Source organism: Xenopus laevis, chromosome 6L (genome assembly GCF_017654675.1).
Source record: "Xenopus laevis strain J_2021 chromosome 6L, Xenopus_laevis_v10.1, whole genome shotgun sequence".
Lineage (NCBI taxonomy): Eukaryota > Metazoa > Chordata > Amphibia > Anura > Pipidae > Xenopus > Xenopus laevis.
Window position 1 is genome coordinate 77,060,251 of NC_054381.1, and position 24,994 is coordinate 77,085,244.

Sequence of the window (24,994 nt, forward strand, 5' to 3'; positions counted from 1 at the left end):
TAGAGGAATTGGGAAAACATAATAAGATCAGTAGAAATAAAAATAATCTAACAAATGGGGAAATACAAGCCCTCAAAGAATTAATGGGAAATGAAAATATAATAATAAAGCCAGCAGACATGGGCAGAGGTACATTAATAATGGATATGGATAAGTATAAAGTTGAAAGTGTGAGTAACTAATAAAGGATGAGAACACTTATAAAAAAATTACTAAGCAATCCAATGGAAACATTTCAAAAGAAATTAGAAAAAAAGCGGAACTTGAAAATGTGATAGACACAAATGAAAAAAAAAATATAATAACGAAACATCCAAAAACCCCTCTGTTTTATATTTTGCCCAAAGTACATAAAAATCCACTAATACCCCCAGGAAGACCAATAATTTCAGGAATAAATTCACCAACTAGTAATCTCTCCCATTATATAGATACCAAGTTACAACCTTATGTGAATACCTTGCCCTCATACTTGAAAGACTCTACACACGTTTTAAACACCCTGAAGGATTTGAACTGGAACCCAGAATGGATTTTTGCCATCTTAGATGTTAAATCCCTTTATACCTGCATAAAACATGAACAAGGGCTAAAATCTATACAACATTATTTAACTGTGGATGAGAACACGAGTCCAGAGTGTAAGGAGTTTATTGTGAACGGAATAGAATTCATCTTAAACCATAACTTCTGGTATAATGGCGAATATTATCTCCAGGTCTGTGGGACTGCGATAGGAACGCGTTTCGCACCCAGTTACACAAACTTATTCATGGGGTACTGGGAGGAGCACATACTAGAACCAAAGAATCAGGTGAGGGTCTGTCACTATGGAAACGATATATAGAAGACGTATTAATCATCTGGAATAAATGGGAAGTAGAACTTAAAAAATTTGTTGAACCAAAATGATTTCAATCTAGAATTTTCCATAAACTATAGTTCAGATAGAATTGATTTTTTTTTAGATCTACAGATATATATAGAGAAGGCTTAATACACACCCACACATTTTTTAAAACTGTACAAATAATTATGTCCTGGCAAGCAGCAACCATAACCCACAGTGGATTAAGAACATCCCACAGGGGCAGTTCAGGAGAATAAGAAAGAACTGCAGTAATTTGAGTGACTATAATGAACAAGACCCTTACAGAAAGATTTATAGAAAGGCGATACAAAGAAAAAGCTATAGAAGAAGCATATGACAGTGAGAAAAGAAAACAGAGATGAGATACTAGCGTATAGAAAATAAAAACAAACATAGAATACCAAAAAACAAGAAAATTTTGATATGTATTTTATAACACAGTATAATCCTAAAGCAGTAAAAATAAGGAGAATAGTGGGGACACATTGGAATGTTCTGAGTTTGGATAAAGAATTAGAAGCAGTTCTTCCGAAGAAACCTAAAATAATTTTCCAGAAAGCCCCTAATTTAAAACAAAAACTGGTACACATTTGCAACAACTAAGAACATAAAAAAAGAAAGGAGATATGTCAAGGTTTCTTTCCATGTTGTCTGTGCAAAGCATGCAGGTTTGGTGTGAAATCCAAAACTTTTTAAAGTAACGCAATTCTAAAGGTATCAAATGTGATACCAAAAATGTGATTTATATGTTGGAGTGCCCCTGTGGCCTCCAATATATAGGTAAAACTAACAGAAAACTAAAAGAAAGAATAGGAGAGCATGTAAATAATATTTGTAAAGGTTTCCTAAAACACTCTGTATCAAGACACTTTTCAGAAAAGCATAACAAAAATCCAAAAGGTTTAAAATGGTTAGGGATTGATTGAAAGAGTTAAAATTATCTGGAGGGGAGGAGACATGGTGAATGACACACTGCAAAAGGAAAGTTGGTGGATTCACAGGTTAAAATCCTTATCCCCCCATGGTCTTAATGTTGATTTTAATCTTAGAGCCTTTCTTTCTAACATAAGGATTTCCAGGTTACAATGTATTTTTATAGGACACTTAGTATTAGTTACTATGTTGCAAATAATATAAATGGGATGTTTTTAAGAGTTAAACCTAATGCTTGGGGGACAATAAAGTTTTTAGATTTGGAACTTTTGTGGGTAAAAGGAGCAACTATCCGGAAACAAGATACATTGCTCTTTGGAAGAAGCCAGGTGGCTAAACATGTTAGCGGTGAAATAGGAGTGTGGAAGCAGCAGCTGGAGACCCGAGACACGCGTGCTGGAACAAAAGAGACGCTAACAGACTCTGATCACCAGACGGATAAGCTGCAATGTTTTAGAGGATCAATTATCTGTATTTAAGCTGTGAAATGGAGTCTTGTCTCCCAAATGCATTGCTCTAGGTCACATGGTGGAAGTACGGTAACCAGATAGGTTCAATTGCACTGCTCTAACTGGCCTTATGGAAGTGCTGGATATATACCTGAAAAGAGGGAGAGAGTTCACAGCAAGTGAGTCATGAAATACCATAGCATGGTGGAAGCTTATGCTGGAGACATGGCAATCAGAGTCAACCCCCTTTAGGACTAAGAGTACCTATAAACACCACTAAATCAATACAAGCTTTTACACGCTGTCTGGTGGATGAAGCTCAGAAACCAAAATTAAGTCAGTCAGGTTCCAAACTTACTTGGGCGGAAAGGGATGCCATTGCCACCTTGACTAAGGACTCTAATATTATTACAGTACAGCAGACAAAGGGGGTGCCATAGTCATACAGGACTACACTAAAAATAGGTGGGAAGTACTGCGACAACTTTCTGACTTGCTTAGTAATCATTAAAGATGTTTCACTATTTGTGTTTAATTCTCTTCCTTTCTATATAATTAATATGTATCATTAACTGGACATATAAAATGTCCAAGAACTGTATAACATGCTTTGGAAATTAATAAAAACAATTTAAAAAAAAGAAGAAGTTTCACTACTCATCCGAGCAGCTTCTTCAGTTCAACTAATTGGCGTTAGTATACCATTACCTAGATGAATGAAAATCTTCATAGTCCAATGTATATAGAAAACTGGACAGGGACCCTACACTGATCTATAAACATAAGATTGGGCAGGGATTTATCTCATAAACGGTATACAGCTCCTATTACAATCACATCCTTTACAATCCATTCTTTACACACGCGCAAAAAATCATAAAGACCTCAACAATGCCCGGGGGTGCCCCATAGTAAGCTCAAGGGTTTCAGTATTACAACCTTTGGCAATGTTTGTTGATTACTATCTCCAGCCATTGGTACAAACAGTCCCCACGTACATAAAGGATACAGGCGACTTTCTTATTAAACTAAAGCAAATTCTGCCACTTGCACCTAATACTAAACTTAGTAGTACAAGACGAAACAGCACCACCTTCTTTTTAGAAATTAAAACGCCTTTATTGGAACCCTTTAGGGCATTACAGCAACGTTTCGGGTCACACCTGACCCTTTGTCAAGCTTGACAAAGGGTCAGGTGTGACCCGAAACGTTGCTGTAATGCTCTAAAGGGTTCCAATAAAGGCGTTTTAATTTCTAAAAAGAAGGTGGTGCTGTTTCGTCTTGTACTACTAAGTGTATATCCGTGGAAAAGTGGCCACTGGATAACTTGCACCACAAGAAAGAAAAAGCCAGGAGGCTGTGCTGACTACCTTGTATATACCTAATACTAAACTTGCCACAATGGATGTCTCATCCCTATACACTTGTCATTCCCATTCCTGAGGGGGTTGAGTTTGTGCAGGAGAAGTTGATCCAATGCCCAGATACAACTAGACTGCCCACAGAATTCCTCATCAAACTCTTGGATATGTGCCATACAATGAACAGTTTCCTGTTATTTACAATTTAAGTAGTAATGTAGCACCTGCCTTTGCAAATCTATACATGGACCAATTTGAACAGAGACATGTTATCCCTGTGTATGGTGATAACATTTTCCGACTCTGGAGATTTATAGGCAATCTTTTTATACTATGGGTGGGCACTGTTCTAGGAGATGGTCGATGCACTTCAGCCGCAATCAACACCACAGAAATAACCTTTTTGGACTTGAAATTGTCGGTTTGTAAATAGAGCATTGAGATTACTACTCAACGTATTGAGACAGATGAAACACCTTGCCCCCCATTTTAATGGAAACCTCAAGGCGAGCATATGGGAGAGGCCATAACATCAGGGACCTACTTGTTTCATTGATTACTCAGCAAGTCCAGTTGTTTTTTAGATTAACCTATACTAGATATACTATGACCTGGATGAATGAAAATCTTCATAGTCATAATCCCCAACAGTGCTATGAAACTGCTGCACAACATACGTGGTTGGGCGCTCCAAAAATGGGTTGCTACATATGCACCGACTACACAACCTGCAGACAGATGATTGCTGGTCCATCATATAACTATCCTCATGCAGGCAAACCCATCTTAATGCAACAATGAGTCACATATGCACCTCGAAGTACATAATTTATTTAATCAAATGCCCATGCGGATATATTTATATTGGAAGGACCACTACCACCTCTGGTGTGACAAGATGGCTAACCATTGTTCTGCCATTTGACAGCACTTTCCTCTGGTAAAGCAGAAAACCCAGTGGCTTCACATTTTCATCATCAGTCCCCATGAATTAAGTGAAGTAATTTCATATACACCATTTTTCTAGATTGTGAGCGATGAGTCTGTGTTTACTCGCAATAAACACAATAACTTTCGATTGGTTGAATTGCTATTTGGCTGTTCATATTCAAGTTAAATTTAAGCCCATCTACCGAAAGAATATTGGATTGAACTTGATTACTAAAAAAAGGGGGTAACTATTGGTTTTATATCTTTGATTGTTGGACCAATATTAGAACATGCCCATATTCTATTGAAAAATCTGCAGTGAATAACTGAACATTTTCCCATCAATTTCCAGCTTTTGTTTATTTCTGTACTTTTCCTTTACTGCCTCTCTGTGGGAGGTGTGTATATTGCTTGGTCCTTTTAGCTACTTATAAACTTGTAAGTGCTTAAGGTATAATTATCCTTTTTGTAAATACATTTCTAAATAACAAATATATTTTATGCTACTTTTGAGGCACTGGAATTATAAAGCCTCATAGTGGATGGGGATTGTGTCAAATGTCTCTGTGTGTGGATCCTTTAATATGGGTAACAGCAGGACTGCCAGCTCATTTTCCTGCTTGATATACTCAGGTGAAAAACTGATCCCTGTATACAGCGCTTACTCATAGTTTTTTTAATGGGCAACTTAATAAAACAATTGGCCTATTTGAGTGCTAGTGTTTGACTCCAGTATAGGTACGAATACTGAATGCAACCACAGACCACCAGAGAGTCTATTACTGGCACAGAACCACATGCAACCATCAAAGCAGTATATATATGTTTAATTTACTGCATCGATATTTGACTTGCAGTGATGCCGAGCCATTTAAGTTTGTATCAATTATATAAACAGTGCAGAGGCTCCAGTACTATATGAGGGAATGTACATTTATTTGATTTCATATCTGAAGACCAGTGCAATTCCTTTGATCACTTATGGGTTTGACTTTTTCCAATTCAAACCTATTCTCTTCTAAACTATTCTTTCAAACCTCCTCTTATCACTACACTCCATATAACAGGTGTCTTTTGGAATGTAATCCAAACCGGTGCACGACCACGAGGACTTCCGGAACATCATTCACGGTGGAACCATGTGATTAAAACATATATGGCATTATTGATGTATTTAAAATACAAATAGCGGGCAAGGGGAATGTGTAGCTTAACGCGTTTCGTGACTGCTATGTCACTTCTTCAAAAGCATGGGCGCCCTCTACAGGCATCTCATATAAATAGCAATAAGAACATGGAAAACCCCTGTTATAAAAGTCACAATATGTGAATCAGCACAGAATATGGGTCTGTGTGTGTGCATCACAAACCATAGCATAAATCAGTAAATAATTAATTATACATACTCATGTGGTATACAGGAAAACACAAGAATCAAGTGTAATATAATGCACATAGTATTAAATTAAGAGGTGCTAAATAATTGTTGCAAGGAGACATTTAACGAATAAATATATGTATAATAAAATAATTAATGTAAATTCATATGCAGTGGGATTTCATGAAAATTATTGCACCCGAATGGGATACCATCATATTAACAGCTGGCAAATTCATTAATACTAAAATATTAAATATCCAATTCATATTAGATAGGAAAAGCTGTCAACCATTCAAAGGAACAAAGTTGTTAGACCTAATAATCAATAAAAATAGTCAGTTCCCATTCTCTGTTGTAACAGTATTAGGCTTATGTATCCAAAAGGCCTCTTTCCTAAGGAGAGACACTTCAGTATCTCCCTTCTGCACATCTGGTACCATCCTATCTATAATTTGGACACATATAAACAATTTATTTCCATGATGATCAATTAAATCGGCGGAAGTGGAGTCATTACGGGATACACAATTCAAGTGTTCAGATAATCGCTTTCTCAAAAGTCTTCTCATTTTACCTACATATTGTAGTCCACAGCTGCAAGTGATTAGATAAATGATGTTACTTGTGCCACAATTGGCATAAAAATTGATCTTAGAACACCTGGGATTTAGGTTACCCTTGAATTCACACATCTAAAGCAACCTTTAATATCTAACCAATGTGAAGGTCTAGAGGGGGTCGGAGTCAGTGAATAGACTGGGAGATAGCATTGATCCCAAATTGGGTCCCCTTCTGAAAGCAAAATAGGGTTGCGTAGGCAAAATATCTCTCACCTTGGGATCCTGACCCAAAATTTTCCAATATTTTTGTACTTCCTTACGTAAATAAACACTATCACGTGAGTAGGTAGTTATAATCAGGGGAAAATCCTTATTAGTATTTCTAATGTAACAGCTACTTCTATATCAGCAAGTGATGCATATTTGCTACTTTGTAGCTATTTTTCTGTTACATAGTTATACTGTAATTAGTGCTTTGTGATTTAGCTCTACAAAGAGATGCCCGACTGACTTGTACACCTCTTATAATGCATGGTGAAGGATTTCTACACATCAAAATGTTGTGTGATGTTTTGTTTACACTGTCACACTCCAGTGATTTGTGATATCATTTTAGCACCTTTCCTGCACCTTTGTTGTGTAAGTGTATTTTCTGCACTTTGACCAAGCCTAGAGGATTAGCCTTACTTTTAGCAATATGTAATGTTATGGGTGTGGCTTAGTCAAATAAAATGGGCTGTCAAAATACTTATATTCATGAAGCGTAAATCAAAGTAAGATAAGCAGTTAAGAAAATCTGGAAAAGTAGCAGAGTAATATTATAAAAGTTTGTGTGTTTAAAGTTGAATATTTATACACTGGACTAATTAATTCTCACTCTTTCTGCAATATTTTTAAAGCCTTTTGTGTTTTTGGTTGCATCATTAAAGCAGTAAAGCAGAGGAATCAAAATTGTTTTTTTTGACAAAAATATGGTTCTTTATAATGACAACATTAAAAGTAATCGTTTCATTTTATATCACACATTTATTATACATGGTTTATATCATATGAGGCATATTCTCAACAGACAGATTAAAATGATTTGAGTTTTTTTTTATTGGAGGTAGTGGCCTCTCTTAAGGTATGTGTCTCCACTTCTGTCCTCCTGCTGTGTCTAGGAATGTCTATCCTATCTGCTGTGTTAAGATGTGCCTTTTTCAATTTGAATGGCTGCTGCATAGCTACACAACAGCTGATTTATATAAATTATATATAAATTGATATAAATTTTACCAGTGCACAGTAAATGCATATAACACACATACTTCTTTTGGTTTCAGTTTTCCTTTAATGAACTTGCTACACTCGTTCCAGCATGACAGACAGAATTGGATCTATGTGGTTTGGCAGCACTAGTTGTATCCATTAATTTATTCAGCAAAAATTCATAAAAATATTTCTCTGTATTACGCACAACTGACATAATCCTTATATTTTATTTTATACAGCAAATCAAATCAGACATACTGATTAACAGAGGTATATCTTAAACACAGTTCTTCTGGAAAATACAGTTCAGAGACCTGTAATACTTAGCATTTTATCGTCTGTCATAAAAATATTTTTTATGGCAGATGATAAAATGCTAAGTATTACAGGTCATTTTAAGAAATTAAATAAAAACATGCTCATTGCAAGTTTTACAATGCAAAGGGCAGGAAAAAGTGACGCTATGACAGATAACGTAGGCATCAGGATAAAAAGTTTATAGAATGTGGTAGCCATCAGATTAAAAAAACTTTTCTAACTTGCATTTCACAATATACTTCTTAGGGAGAACTCGAGAGTTTAAAGATTTGTTTCCCTTTCTGTTTATTACAACCAGAATAATACCCACTCACTGGTCACTTTAGGATGATCTGCTAATAGAAATATTTTAAATATAATGAATTCATATGATGTATAAAATATACTAGTAGCAAATTAACTCCTAATTTCAGCTCCAGACATCCTGTAAATAACGCTTTTGATCTCTCAAAACAGCAAGTGTTTTCATAGCTTCCAGTTTGTCCATGTTAAGCTCCATACTTAGAATATCAGCTAAAGCATCATTTACATCTTTAGCCATATTTTTTGCATCGCTGTAAAGAATAAAAATAGGAGACATTAACATATATGCAACATTCTGACAGTCTGCAACATAATTAAAATAATATTTCTAACCATTAATATCAAAAAAATAATGTTATTTGATAAAGTATTTTATGACACATCATTATGATTAATAGAATATTTTGAAATACAAAACGGCTTAGTTCTGTGCTAAACAATGCTTTATACCATATTCTTTTTAGTATATACTGCATTCTATTTGCTCTGCTACATGATCATTTTCCATGAGCCTGCAATCCACCAGGACATGTCACTTGTTTTCAGTGACACATGGAGCTTTGTTGTGTGACTGGCGTGCACACACAAATTTTATATTTACATTATTATAGCCTCTAAGTCATGCAGAGTGATTTACAATACTGCAATACTGGCTATTTTAACTTACCCACACACATAAATGCTCCCATTTTCCTTGACCAAAACTCTAGCAACATCACTAGAACAAATTTTCAGAAAGTCTTGAACATATTTTGGTGATACAGCACCAGCATTGATAGGTGGATCTCTAGAGTAGCAGACCTTTAGATATGTCAATATACCACTTTCAGTAAAGTGCCTTAGCTCCTGTCTGAAGACAAAAACAGATTTGTATACAAATAATACACATTTTTGCAGTTTGCAAAACATTAACTAAATCTAATGGATTAGATCAGGCATGTTTTATAGGAATACCTAGAAATTAAAAAAAACCAAACACTTGCACTGGTGTCTTTGCCAGCGAGAATTATGTATGTTTATGTATGCATTTAATGACAAGCCAGGTTTGACTAAAATGAGTAGACAGCAAGCAGAACAACACTAAAAAAAGAAAGCAGCTATTTTGCCCTGAGCAGAGTAAATTTTTAAGCTGTTTTAAACAGTTTTTTGACATAATGATTATTAAATGAGTAAATTCTTTCCAGCCAAACATCCAATAAAGCTGGCAATTATTTATATGACCACGCGCGTTAGTAAGCCATGTGGTTTTGATATGAATTTCTGGAGTCTGGAAATCCAGTAAATCCATATTTTAAATCAAGGTACAAATTACACCACTAATTGATAAGAATTCAGAAATAAACTCAGACAAGAATAACTGCCAAGTGACGGTTTGATCAATAGCTGTGTGATTTTCTATTCAGTCTTTCTAAGGAACAGATATGTTTGGTTTGGCAGCTCCTTGTAATTTAACAAGACAGTAGTGCATACTAGATGACAGAAACTCCCCATTCCTATAAATTCTGTCCATCATTATTTCTTAAGATGATCACTGCAAACTGTTACTAATTTCATATAATCTTACATTACCTAAACAAGTATTCATTCTCATGGCTACGACAGCCAAAAAACAGCCATGTTTCTCCGAATATTCTCTCCTTGTTCTGTTGCTTGAGCTTTTCTCTAAAGGAAAAAAAAGATGGATTGATGAAACTGAAGTTAGCCAGTCTTTTAATTTGTTAACCTTTTGCGTGCACTTGGATTTATGCCATACTAAATGCACTGAAAATACAGGATTATTGAAAGAGGATCTGTGGCACTGGCATACTGTAATTTAAGCATCAGTACTGTAGGCTTTATGGTATGTTAAAAACATAAAAGTAATAAAACATAAGTGAAATGTTTGAAAAACATTTTGAAAATTTTGAAAAAGACAATATCATATTAAATCATGAGAAGAGGACGAAATTTCGGCTTGATTAATGAGCTTCAATACATATCACTGCACAGCTGAATGATTATATTCATACATAAAGGAAATCATATTTTCTATACAGTTACGTTTTCATGAACAAAAGATCAAATTTCATCAATTTCATCAAGTTCAACCCCTCCAAATGAACTACAGTGCACATATATACACAAACTGATCTATACACTCACACATATAAACTATATATAACAATATCTATAAAGATTGTAGTGTAATCCAAGCCACTCTTCAAGGCATTAACAGAATCAGCCATCACATGACCAGGCAGGGCATTCCACAAACTGCCCTCAATTTGACAAACCCCCTAAGCTGCTTTAGCAAGTTCTGTTCTTCTAATATAAAGGTGTGGCCTCTGATGTGTTGATTGTTTTTATGATAGTCAACCATCATAGATGAAATCTTCCATCCCTTTTACCTTTTTAGTTGCATGTCTCTGCACTAGGCTGGAAATCCAGAGGAGGAGGAGAAAAACTTTCACCATGAGGAGGAGGGCATCATCCTGTAGGTTCCATATCGGGGGGGTGGCACTGAAGGGTCCAGGAAGTTGAGGCAGCAGCAGACATCATTTCAACTGCCTAGCGGACCATGGGCAATCGCTCTTTTCCCCACTCTGCCCTTTGTCAAGGGGTTGGGGAACGATTAGTGGGTAGTGAAGGACTGGCATTAAAAGCCGATCCCCCCCCAACGTAAAGGTGCTGCATAGTGTACAATCCTCGATGTATGGCACTTCAGTCCCTTTATCCACATACTGTACCATGTACATATATTTTTTAATAAAATTCCCATAAGCAATAAACATATAGCTCTCCATATGGACATTTATCCTAATGGCCTGGCATGCTAGAAAAAATTATAATCAGTCAAACCACATCTTGAACTCCCCATGCCACATACATAAGCCAGCGGGAAAAAGCCATTCCGCTGCCTTCTGTGCACACATAGCAGATTTCAGAGCTAAAATGTATACTTTAATATTTCTGCACCATAATTTGCTCTGTGTGCATGCCAATGGGCTGAGCATCAGCCTGTCAGTGCCCTTACATACAAGGAGCGGAAAGCAGCTGGCTATTGCAATTTTTTTTTAAGCAAACCCAGAGCCAGTTGTAAAAAACAGAATCATTACCCTTAGCAGAAGGGAAATATCACCCAACCACTTTTAATTTTGCTGTTTTCCTGCAATATTTTTTAAAAACCTAACTTGATATTGTGTCTCTGAGGTGAAGTCAATGGTTGTCATCTTTGATGATGTCAATTCTGACCTTGATATGCTACACCTAAGATGATTGGCATAATATATGTTGACAGCTTAGAACAGCAGCTGGGTCAGTGATCTCAATGCTCAGTTCATCCAGATCATCAAAAAGGAAGCCTTTTCACAGGTTTAACCCTTTCCCTGCCAGCCGTTTTGTCCTAGATGCGAACATCTACTGCCAAGCAGTTTTTAGATATTTTGCACTCTTTCACTTTAAGGGCCTTTCCTGGGGCGGTCTTTTAGTTTACCCAGGAAAACAATATATTGTTTTTTTCAGGACAACCTGAACTGACAAAATATGCAAGAATTTTGGTGTAATTCTACTTCTGTAAAAAAATATAGGCTTCTAAGAGTCCAATAAAATGAAAAAAATCATGTTTCACAAAGAACAAGCACATATATCAGAAACATCATTTATTTTATGTGTGAGAACACAGCCGATTTGGAAAGGTCTATGTCTCCTGAACGCGGCAATACCAAATATATATAGTTTTATGGAGATTTCTCACTTGTATAGATCAAAATCTACAAGCAGTACACTACAAAATTTCCAAAGCACCGCTCCCCAAACGGCATACTTCTGATTTCAAGGCTAAACATTCCGCTAACAGTAGGTTTACCCTAGAAAAATACCCATTATTAGAAAGAACAGATTCTGGTGAATCAAAAATGGGTAAAAATATTGTTGTACTCCAAACTACCAAGTTGCAATTGTTTCCTAAAGTTATAATGTTTTATAGAAATTGGTGAATTTTTTGAAAAATGACCTCAAAGCTTCCAATCTACAGAATCATATCTCCCACACATCATTAGGTATCAATGTAAAACACCCCAAATATGAAAGCCTGGGGTCCACTGAACAGTTTGATGCCCAATATGTATACATGTACCCAATCATGTGGCATATAGGGGCCCTAAAATGTAGACACCTCATTTTTAGCTATCAGTTCTGTAATTCCAGATACTACAAAATCAACACATTTACATGGTTTGGGGGGGGGGGGGGGGTAAAAGTAGAAAAAAGTAAGTTCACCCCAGAAAACCATATATTTTCGGAAAGTACACATTCCCACGAATCTAAATTGGGTATGCATGTCTTTGTACTCCAAAGTACCAAGCCGCAAACCATTCCTAAATTTGGTGTATTTGGTGACATTTCCAAAAATCACCTCAAAATTTCTACCCTGCAGCATCATATTACCCACATACTTTTAGGTATCAAGAGAAATCACCCCAAATATGAAAGCCTAGGGTCCTCTGAACAGTTTGATGCCCAATATGTATAGGTGTACCCAAGCACGTGGCATACAGGGGCCCCAAAACGAAGACCCCCATATGGTCTGTCATTTCAGGTACAGCAAAATCAACACATTTACATTGTTTGGGGGGGGTCAAAAGTAGAAAAAAGTAGATTCATCCCAGAAAACCATATATTTTCAGAAAGTACACATTCCCACAAATCTAAATTGGGTATGCATGTCTTTGTACTACAAAGTACCAAGCCGCAAACCATTCCTAAATTTGGTGATTTTGCTGACATTTCCAAAAATCACCTCAAAATTTCTACCCTGCAGCATCATATAACCCACATACTTTTAGTCATCAAGAGAAATCACCCCAAATATGAAAGTCTGGGGTCCTTTGAACAGTTTGATGCCCAATATGTATAGATGTACCCAAGCACGTGGCATATAGGGGCCCCACAACGAAGACCCCCCCATATGGTCTGTCATTTCAGGTACCGCAAAAGCAACACATTTACATCATTTTGAGGGGGGCAAAGTTAGAAAAGAGTAATTTCACCCCAGAACAATATATATTTTCAGAAAGTACACATTCCCCGAATACAAATTGGGTATGCATGTCTTTGTACTCCAAAGTACCATACTGCAAAGCTACGCTAAAGGCTGTGGTTTTTATGACATTTCTAAAAAATCACCTAAAAATATTGCAATTGGCTGCATTTTTCTCACCCAATTTCTTACATACAATTGTAAAATATTGATGCCAAGGGTCTACTGAACAGTTTGATGCCCAATATGCATAGATATACCAAAGCAGCTGGCATGTGCGGACCCCAAATACAAATAGTGCATATGAATTTTCTCGGCTGCCGATTCGCCTTCTGTGAACAAAGACCTTTGACTGTGTGCCACAAGACCCTCCTAACGGCACAAGGACCCCTAAAACCAAATATTTTTGGAAAGTACACATTCTGACGAACCCAAAACCGCTAAAAATTTGTTTGTTCTCCAAATGATCAAAGAGCAAACGACGCTAAAAAATTGTAAGGAACAACTATGAAAGCATAAAAATCAGAAAATACAATTAGGCAAATCAATAAAATAACAAAATAACTGATCCAACAGCGTGGTTAGTGGTCAGAATGCTTGATCCACTAGTCACACTGGTAAAGCGACAGTTTTTTAGGTAATAACAAGAGGGAAACTGATAAAATGAAGAACTAACAAAAAAAAAAAAAAATGTCAAAAAGATCCTATAAGTGTGTGTTTGTGTATACATGTGTGTGTTTGTGTATACATGTGTGCACAGCTCTGACAAGTGTATAAGTGTGTGTGTATATCTGTATGTGACTCTGTAACACAACAAAAGCCAGAAAATTAAAAAAAAAATCTACCTTTAGTTATCTGTGTGCTGTGTATGTGTAAATGCATGTATGTATGTGTGATTGCATGTATGTGTGTGTGTGTAACTGTGTAAATAGAAGGGCACTTACCGTTTTTTGGAGAAGAAGGGATCAGAAGCAGATCTGCAGACTCCAGGATCGCAGAGATCAACAGCAGGAAGTGCGTGGGCAGAGCTTCACGAGAGGTCGAGTCCAGGAAGAAGCAGCACAGGGGGAGCAGCAGACAGCAGCCAGGATCTAGTAAGAAGTCGGGTCCTGCGACAATCGCAGCACAGGACCCGACTGGCAGCCCCCATAGGCTAGTTGTTTAGAGGGTGGAGGGGCCAGGAGAACCTCTCTGCACTTCGATTTTTGCAGAAGTGCAGAGAGGCAGCTGTTTAAAGAAAGAATGTAGCTCCTACGTTCTTGGCACTTGCAGCCTATTTTTAAAATAACGTAGGAGCTATGTTCTTGGCAGGGAAAGGGTTAATTAACACACATACTTGCAAAGATGCCCCACCCAAATTATTGGGTGGGGCTGGGCATGACCCAGCTGTCTTAGTGCATATCGGTACTAATGAGAAAATAAATGGTAGATGGAAGACCTTAAAGAATGATTTCAGGGATCTAGGCTCTAAGATCAAGGAAAGGTCTTCCAATGTCATCTTTTCTGAAATTTTGCCTGTGCCATGTGCAAGTTTAGGAAAACAGCGGGAGTTTAGGGAGCTAAATGCGTGGCTCAAGTCTTGGTGCAGGAAGGAAGGGTTTGGGTTCCTAGAGCACTGGGCCGATTTTTCGTTGGGGTACAACCTATACAGTCGTGACGGTTTGCACCTCAATGGAAGGGGGTCCGCGGTGCTAGGGGAAAGAATGGCTAAGAGGTTGGAGGAGTGTTTAAATTAGGCAAGGGGGGGGGTGGGTGAGATAAAGAATTATGGGGAAGCTAGGGTAGACGGGGCAGTGGGGTTAGTAAGGGGTCATGGGGGAGGAGTGAGGGGGGCATACAGTTTACCAGCTAAGGAGGTCCCTCTGTTACAAGGAAAACAGAATAATACTAACTTAACGTATAATTCTTCACTAAGTAATGCAAATTTCAAAAGTAAAAGTAGTAACCTCCGCTGTATGCTGGCAAATGCACAGAGTTTGTCAGGTAAAATGGGAGACCTGGAATTAATTGCATGCTCTAAAAATGATATAATTGGTGTCAATGAGACCTGGTGGGATGAAACATGTGACTGGTTTGTGAATTTAAATGGTTACACCCTTTTTAGGAGGGACAGAGGGATTAAAAAGGGTGGAGGAGTGTGTTTGTATGTAAAGCCTGAATTAAAGCTATGCGCTAAAGAAATAACAATAGCTGGCACTGGTGAGGGTGTAGAATCACTCTGGGTAGAGATTTTGACTGGGCAAAAGGTAACAAAAAGAATTATCATTGGTGTATGCTATAAACCAACTCGTATAAGTGTCGAGTATGAAGCCCAGCTACTCTTGCAGATACAAGCGGCTTCACAGCTGGGTGAAGTTGTGGCTATGGGTGACCAATTATTCAGACATTGACTGGGGTAATGGGGTTGCTAAGACAGAAAAAGCTAGTAGGTTTGTAAATATGCTGAATGACAACTTTTTATTCCAGCTCGTTCAAGAACCTACTAGGAATAACTCTCTTTTGGACCTTGTAATAACTAACAATACTGAACTCATCTCTAACATTTGTGTGGGTGAGCATTTAGGGAATAGTGATCATAACATGGTCTCCTTTGAGATTCTGTTGCAGAAGCAATTCTATAAGGGAGTAACTAAAACACTAAATTTCAGACATGCAAACTTTGACAGTATAAGGGCATCTCTGCAACATATTAAGTGGGAAATGCTTTTCACAGGGTTAAACACAGAACAAAAATGGGAAGTCTTTAAAATTCTGCTTAATAAATATACTTGTCAGTATATTCCACTTGTAAGCAAGGAATGTCGTTGCAAAGCAAAACCTTTTGGTTCAATAGAAGCGTTGGTGTTGAGGCGGGTAAGAAAAGACGTGCTTTTAAGGCTTTCTAGTTAGCTGGTACAGCCGAAACATTTATAAGGTAGAAGGAGGCCAATAAATCATGCAAGGAAGCTATAAGGCAAGCTAAAATTGCTATAGAAAAGGATATTGCAGCTAGCAGTAAAAAAACATCCAAAATTATTTTTTAAATATGTTAATAGTAAAAAAATTTAGCAGGAAGGGGTGGGACCCTTACTATCAGAGGGGGGTCAGCTGGTTGATGAAAACAAAATAAAAGCGCAGATTCTGAACTCATATTTTTCATCTGTCTACACAAATGAGGAACCAGTAAGTGAAGGTTTCCTTCTTAACAGTCCCAATTCTAGTAATACAACTAATGATGCATGGTTCACACATGAAGAAATTCAAAAGAGACTAGAACATGTTAAGATTAACAAAGGTCCAGGGCCAGATGGTATTCATCCCAGGGTAATTAGCGAGCTTAGCTGTGTGATTGCCAAACCTCTTTACTTAATTTTTCAGGATTCATTGAGATCTGGCATAGTGCCGAGAGACTGGCGAATTGCTAATGCGGTGCCTCTATTCAAAAAAGGATCCCGTTCTCAGCCTCAAAACTATAGGCCAGTTAGTCTGACGTCAGTATTAGGAAAGCTTTTCGAAGGGTTAATAAAGGATAAGATACTGGACTTCATAGCAAATCATAATACTATGAGTTTGTGCCAGCATGGTTTTATGCGTAATAGATCTTGCCAGACCAACTTAATTTCTTTTTATGAGAATGTAAGTAGAGACCTCGATTCTGGGATGACAGTGGATGTGATTTACTTAGACTTTGCTAAAGCATTTGATACAGTGCCACACAAAAGGTTACTGGTTAAATTAAGGAATGTTGGCCTGGAACATAGTATTTGTACCTGGATAGAGAACTGGCTAAAAGATAGACTACAAAGAGTGGTGGTAAATGGAACATTTTCTAATTGGACCAGTGTTGTTAGTGGAGTACCGCAGGGCTCTGTACTAGGTCCCTTGCTTTTCAATTTGTTTATTCATTTGTTAATTTATTCATTTGTTTATCCACCTGGAGGTGGGCATTGAAAGTACGGTTTCTATTTTTGCAGATAATACTAAATTGTGCAGAACTATAGGTTCCATGCAGGATGCTGCCACTTTGCAGAGTGATTTGTCTAAACTGGAAAACTGGGCAGCAAACTGGAAAATGAGGTTCAATGTTGATAAATGCAAGGTTATGCACTTTGGCAAAAATAATATAAATGCAAGTTATACACTAAATGGCAGTGTGTTGGGAGTTTCCTTAAATGAGAAGGATCTAGGGATCTTTGTAGATAACACGTTGTCTAATTCTGGGCAGTGTCATTCTGTGGCTACTAAAGCAAATAAAGTTCTGTCTTGCATAAAAAAGGGCATTAACTCAAGGGATGAAAACATAATTATGCCTCTTTATAGGTCCCTGGTAAGGCCTCATCTGGAGTATGCAGTTCAGTTTTGGACTCCAGTCCTTAAGAGGGATATAAATGAGCTGGAGAGAGTGCAGAGACGTGCAACTAAATTGGTTAGAGGGACGGAAGACTTAAATTATGAGGGTAGACTGTCAAGGTTGGGGTTGTTTTCTCTGGAAAAAAGGCGCTTGCAAGGGGACATGATTACACTTTACAAGTACATTAGAGGACATTATAGACAAATGGCAGGGGACCTTTTAACCCATAAAGTGGATCAACGTACCAGAGGCCACCCCTTTAGACTAAAAGAAAAGAACTTTCATTTGAAGCAACGTAGGGGGTTCTTCACAGTCAGGACAGTGAGGTTTTAGAATGCACTACCGGGTGATGTTGTGATGGCTGATTCAGTTAATGCCTTTAACAATGGCTTGGATGATTTTTTGGACAGACATAATATCAAAGGCTATTCTGATACTAAGCTCTATAGTTAGTATAGGTATGGGTATATAGAATTTAATTAAAAGTAGGGATGGGTGTATGTATGGATGCTGGGTTTTCATTTGGAGGGGTTGAACTTGATGGACTTTGTCTTTTTTCAACCCAATTTAACTATGCAACTAACTATGTAACATGTAAACAACACGCATTTTGCCAGGTCTACGCACACTCTACTCTACATACATGCTTACACAATTTTGTGGCCTTTTTTTCTACTGCTTTGCATGTTTTTTTGCATGAAAAAGTTTTATTGCCATTGTGAATAGTGTATTCACTAACCACACTGTGCAATATCTTTTGTATACGATTTTGGTGATTATATTCAGTTTTGGGTGATTTAGTTGAATTTTTAATGCTTTTATTGATTTTTCAGTTCTGCATAGGTTTGACTGCTTGTTTCTGTCCATAAAATGTATTTGGCCAAGTGAAAGCCAAGTGATACTGACTGCAGTTTACACTGGGCTATATTTTCATTTGGGTGCCTCTGCATGCTACATAGTTTAGAAAATCTATGCATACTGGGTATCAAACTGTTCAGTAGAGTTCATATTTAGGAAGTTTTATGCTTGTACTTTAAAAAAGTGTAACCCTAATTTGGTTATTGTCTCTTTAAATTGCAATTAACCCTTGGCAATCCAGGGGCCCTGAGTACCTTTTGCGTATGAAAAGTACTAGGAACTGGGGTTTACAGCACACCTAGGGAACATTGAGGAGAACACCTCAGGGAACTTCCACTAAGACAAATAAACATACAGTTTGCAAATGAAACAGATATAAACTTTATATAAACATTAGTGAAATAGTGAAAGAACTTGTGCAATCTAATACACAATACACTCCTGCACTGGGGACACGTGGGACCTACCTAACTCACTATTAGGTACCTGACACAGTCCCTTTTTTTATCAAAGTCCCAATCCTCTGGAAGGGGTTTATAAACACACAGTTCAGTTCAAATAGAATGTCCCTTCCCCAGAGCGCTTATACCCCAGGTAGCGCCACCTTTCCCAAAAGTACCTCTCCCTTTGGAACTTAGAAGCCGTTCCCATGTAGCAGGTAAATGCACAAGACCTGTCTTCAAATTGGGGCCCCCACGCTTGTATCCTTGCCAATATCCTCATTTGGGTGTCTCACTCACCGGGGTGCTCTCAGAGGAAATTACACTGGAGATTACAGACAGCTTGGCTGCAGGATAAATCTCACCAGTGGCACCTTTCTCCTCTCGAGTCTCTAGCAGCTTGGGCTCTCTTTGTACTTCCACAGATTCAACAGCTTGGACAGTTTCACAAGACTTGGTTCTGGCTGGATCTTTCACCACACAACCCCTGTTCAACTCTGTCAGAGACCCTGTACAAAAGGCTCCAAAGTCAGGCACTCCCTCTCTCCCAATGATGCACTGGGGCGGTTTGGCTCTCCAGCCTGTAACTGGGCTGGATGATGTCACAGACAGAAAAACAGGAGAAGGATTTTTCTGATCCCCTACAAAAGCTTTACCAAAATCAATGTGAACAAGGTGCCAGGGCCAAATGAGTACACCCACAGGTCCTAACAGTGCTTAGTTTAAGACTGGCCTCTATTTCTGATTTTCTGACAGACTCACTTTCATCTGGCATGGTAGCTATGGATTGGAGAAAAGCTGATGTCATTCCTATATTTAAAAATGGATTATTATCTCAGCCTGGCAATTATAAGCCAGTAAATTTGACATCCGTGGTGGGCAAATTATTTCAAGGTTTCTTAAAGGGGTGAAAAAATCTATTATATCATTGATGGGGAGTCTAAGATATATGTCCCAAGACTCAAATAAAGAAAAATATTTGAATTTATTAAATATCACATTAAAATGGTATATACTGATCCCACATGGCCCACCTTACGCGTTTAATACCATCCGGTACTCATAGATGTCTTTTGCTAAAGGGTTGGTTCACCTTTAAGCTAAACTTTTTTTTGTATTTTATAGAATGGCTAATTCTAAGCAACTTTTCAATTGGCCCTCATTATACATTTTTTAATAGCTTTTAAATTATTTGCCTCTTTCCAGCTTTCAAATGGAGATCACTGACCCCATCTAAAAAACAAATGCTCTTTTAGGCTGCAGATTTAATGTTATTGCTTCTTTAGTCTCTCCTCTATTCCTATTCCAGTCTCTAATTCAAATCAATGAATGGTTGTTAGGGTAATTAGGACCATAGCAAACTGATTTCTGAAATTGTAAACTGGAGAGATGCTGAATAAAAAAGCTGAATAACTAAAAAAAACACAAATAATAAAATAATGAAACCCAACTGTCACAGAATATCACTCTTTACATCAGACTAAAAGTTAATTTCAGTTAATTAAATGGATCACATTCAAAATGTTGTCCTAGTGAATGGCATTATGATCTTATGAAAGATAGGTCATGCCAGAGAAATTTGATTGCTTTTTATGACGAGGTAAGTAAGACGCTGGACAGCGGGGGAGCAGTAGATGTGATCTATTTGGATTTTGCCAAGGCCTTTGATACAGTGCCCCACAAACAACTGCTTTCTAAATTAAGGTTGGTTGGGCTTAAAGGGGAAGGAAACCTAGTCGGCGCAAACCAACCCCCCCCCACCAGTTTGTTGCCCACCCTCCCTCCTCCCCCCTGGCCTACCCGTCCGGCTGGGCAAATGCCCCTAACTTGTTACTTACCCTTCTGCACAGGTCCAGTCCAGGGAGTTCACAGACGACATCTTCTTCCACGCGATCTTCTTCCTGCTTTGAACGGCGCATGCGCAGTAGAATAATTTCGCCGTTACGATCTACTGCGCATGCGCGTGACTTTTGGCACATGCGCAGTAGATCCGTACCAGCGAAATGATTCTACTACGCATGCGCCGAAACGCCGTTCACAGCAGGAAGAAGATCACGTGGAAGAAGATGCCGTCTGTGAACTCCCTGGACTGGACCTGCGCAGAAGGGTAAGTAACAAGTTAGGGGCATTTGCCCAGCGGGACGGGTAGGCCAGGGGGGAGGAGGGAGGGTGGGCAACAAACGGGTGGGGGTGTGGGGGGTTTGCGCCGGCTAGGTTTCCTTCCCCTTTAATGAAGTCGTTTGCACTAGCATAGGAAACGGACTACAGGATCGGGTACAGAGGGTGGTTGTTAATGGGTACATTCTCTACTTAGGAGTAAGGTTCTTAGTGGGGTCCCTCAGGGCTTGGTATTGGGTCCACTTTTATTTAACCTTCTTATTAATGACTTAGGGGAGGGTATTGTAAGTAATGTATCTGTGTTTGCAGATGACACAAAACTGTGCAGCTTAATTCATTCCATCCAGGATATGGCATCCTTGCAGCAGGATCTTGACAAACTGTGCAGCTAAGTGGCAGATGAGATTCAGTGTTGATAAATGTAAAGTCAAGCACCTGGGATGCAAAAGTATGCAAGCCACTTATACCCTTAATGGGACTGCACTAGGCAAATCCATAATGGAAAAGGACCTTGGAATCCTTGTAGATAATAAACTTGGCTGTAGCAAGCATCTTCAAGGGCAAACAAGGTCTTGAGCTGTATTAAAATGAGCATAGATTCGTAGAAGGAGGGGGTTATTTGTCCACTGTACAAAGTGCTGGAAAGGCCCCATCTAGAATATGCCGTTCAGTTTTGGTCTCCAACGGGACATTAACGAATTAGAGGGGGTTCAGAGAAGGGCAACAAAGCTGGTAAAAAGTATGGAAATGTATGGAAAGTTATGAGGAAAGACTGGACAAGTTGGGGTTGTTCACTCTGGAGAAGAGGCACTCAAGGGGTGATATGATAACTATGTATAAATATATTAAGGGAGCATATAATTATCTCTCTGATGCTTTATTTAACCAGTAGGTCATTCCAGCTGCCAAGAGGGCATCCATTCCAATTAGAAGAAAGGAGGCAATTTTTTTTTACAGTGGAAGCTGGCTCATACATTAGATAGCTTTAAGAAGGAGTTGGATGGCTTTTTAGCAAATGAGGCAATACAGTGTTAGGAATAGCTCATAGTACAATTGTCATTTTGGAGTCAGGAAGGAATTTTCCCCCCTCTGGGGCAAATTTGAGAGACTTCAAATTGTTTTTTTTTGTTTTTTGCCTTCCTCTGGATCAACTAGCAGTCAGTTCCGCATATATGTATGTATGTATGTATGTATGTATGTATGTATGTATGTATGTATGTATTTTTTTTATTTGTAAAGCGCTCCTCGAGGGCAAAGCACTGTAAAGCAAAACAATAAATTTGTAGTAACAAACAAGGGGTCGTTGGAATAAAAAAGAAACAATAAGTGCATTATTAGAATACAATTCACATAAATATAAAATATAATTACAATGCAGATTAAGTGCTCAATGTCAAGGATACAAAAGACTAGAGGACCCTACCCCGTAGGGCTTACAGTCTAAATGGGAGGGTAACATACAGACACAATTGCGAGGGGTATTAAGGTGCTGTGGGTTACAGTTAGTTACACTGTTATATAAGTGCCAGTTCAAGTGTTATTCAGGTGCTCCCAGAGGTAGTCTTTGAGTTCTGTTTTAAAAACATAGAAGGAGGATTCTCTCCTGAGAGATTCAGGAATGGCATTCCAAATATAAGGAGTCACAAGAGAGAAGGGTTTGATACGGGAAACAGCAGTAGTAGTGGGGGGTACAAGCAAGCGGTTGCTTTGAGAGGAGCGGAGGTTTCGGGCAGGAACATATAGAGAGACAAGAGATGAGATGTAGTTAGGTGCAGAGGAATGAAGGGCTTTGAAGGTTATGAGGAGGAGTTTATAAGTTATTCTTTGTTTTATAGGAAGCCATGATAAGGCCTTCAGCAGCGGGGGGCCTGTACCCTTTTGGACGAGAGGAGGATAATTCTTGCAGCAGTGTTTAATACAGACTGTAGAGGGGAGAGATGGGAGTTAGGGAGGCCAGTTAGTAGAAGGTTACAGTAATCTAGTCTGGATAGGATGAGAACATGCATGAGCGTCTTGGATGTATCAGGTGAAAGGAAGGGACGGATTTTGGCAATATTGCGTAAGAAAAAGTGACAGGTTTTGACAGTGGTGTTAATATGATCAGAGAAGGAGAGAGAGGAGTCAAAGATTACCCCCAGACAGCGAGCTGAGTTGACAGGATTAATGAGCATGCCATCAATAGAGATAGTAAATATATAGACTTAAAAAGTTGAACTTGATGGACTTTTTTTTTTTTTTTTTTTTTTTAAACCTAACTTACTATGTTACTATGTAAAATGTGGGGCATATAATGGGGTAAAATGCAAACTTTTAACTAACTGTATTTGAACGAACACTAAAAGTGTGCTCTACTGCCTGAGGGAATCATAAAGAAGTATTTTCTTGCGCAAAGTGTACTTGTTTACTTGCCTATGTTGGAGAAATCCAATAAATGGTGCAATTCCGGTTCCAGGTCCAATCATTAAAATAGGTACTGAGGGGTCTCTTGGCAACTGGAAAGTAGTGGATGGCCGAGCAAAAATTGATATCTAAAAAAAAAAGAATTGAATTCATGAGTAAACAATGGTATTTCCAAATCTAGTGGCTGTAACAGGAATTGATTTAAGACTATCTAGGTTTTATCAGTGTTGTTTGTCTTAGGGTGATGCCGAATGGGGCAGTTTGTCACCTGCAGTGAACACGATTTTTTCATGACTCACATGTTTAACCCACAGCGTTTCCCATTCACCCCAAAAAAAAAGTATTTCTGTGGCAAGCACAAAGCATTCTGGTGATTTTAATGGCACCTGTTGCCCTAAAATATATTCCCCCACCAAAGGTGCAGACTAATAGAACCATTCTGCATTTGCTCATTCTGTGCATGCGTTTGCCCCAACATGCCCACTCGAACCTGGAGCTCCCCCAGTACGGGTGCCCTAGCGCTGGCCGGGGGCAAATTTATATTTAGAAATTACTGTTACCCCCAATCGGAGTGCGGGCTCTATTAGTCCACACCTTTGGTGGGGGAACATATTTTAGAGTAACAGATGCTTAAGCACCAGAAAAGGTGGACAGGAAGTGAGTTGGCTTAGGCACCATCAAAGGAAATAAAAATAAATGGAATTCCTAGCATTCAATATGTAATAGCCAATGTTCTTTCATTTTCAGACAATAAAAGGCCTAAACTGCAGGATTTTTTTCAAAATCAAATAATACGTTCCTATTCCTATTACAGGTATGGAACCTGTTATCCAGAATGCTCGAGACCTGGGATTTTCCAGATAAGGGGTTTACCTTGTGTACTAAAAATCATTTACATTTTAATTAAACCTAATAGGATGATTTTGCTGCCAGCAAGGATTTTATATATATATATATATATATATATATATATATATATATATATATGTATATATATGTATATATATTAGTTGAGCTCCAGTAAATGTACTGTTTTAATGTTATAGAGAAAAAAGCAAATAATTTTTTTTTTTTAAATGTCAATTATGTGATTAAAACGGAATATATAGGAGATGGTCATCATGTAATTTAGAACTTTCTGGATAACGAGTTTCCATAATAACAGATCACATAACCTGTACCAGTAAAGATGTGTAATTATGATATGTACTGTTAATAAACTCATCACAAACAGGATTGTGATATCAGTTTCAGTTAAAAAAACAATTGATATGATACCTTTGGAGTAAAAACTTTTTTTCCATCTGTTGGGTCATACATATGGCTTACAAGTTCAGCAAGCCAACCAGTGCACACACCTTTTCTAGGTGCTGGTCGATCTGGACAGGTTGGAAACTCTACCACAGTGAAAACAAAGTGAACTTTTCCTGGGTGATATAAAGGAGAGCTTTAAAGAGAAAATGCAGAATTGTAT

The 24,994-nt window shown here is 38.1% G+C and overlaps 1 protein-coding gene across 2 annotated transcripts in view; it reads right to left on the bottom strand.

The window, feature by feature from the left end:
* Positions 1 to 7,503: 7,503 nt before the first annotated feature.
* Positions 7,504 to 24,994, bottom strand: part of mtrr.L (5-methyltetrahydrofolate-homocysteine methyltransferase reductase L homeolog) — a 148,746-nt gene continuing 131,255 nt past the window's right edge. For both annotated transcript variants that reach the window (XM_041566211.1, XM_041566210.1), the window contains exons 12-16: positions 24,799 to 24,967; positions 23,530 to 23,648; positions 9,927 to 10,019; positions 9,025 to 9,207; positions 7,504 to 8,608 (exon numbers count right to left, since the gene is read on the bottom strand). In XM_041566211.1, the coding sequence (XP_041422145.1) occupies positions 8,464 to 8,608; positions 9,025 to 9,207; positions 9,927 to 10,019; positions 23,530 to 23,648; positions 24,799 to 24,967 (709 nt within the window). In that variant the 3' untranslated portion in view covers positions 7,504 to 8,463. The remainder of the gene's footprint in view (positions 8,609 to 9,024; positions 9,208 to 9,926; positions 10,020 to 23,529; positions 23,649 to 24,798; positions 24,968 to 24,994) is intronic.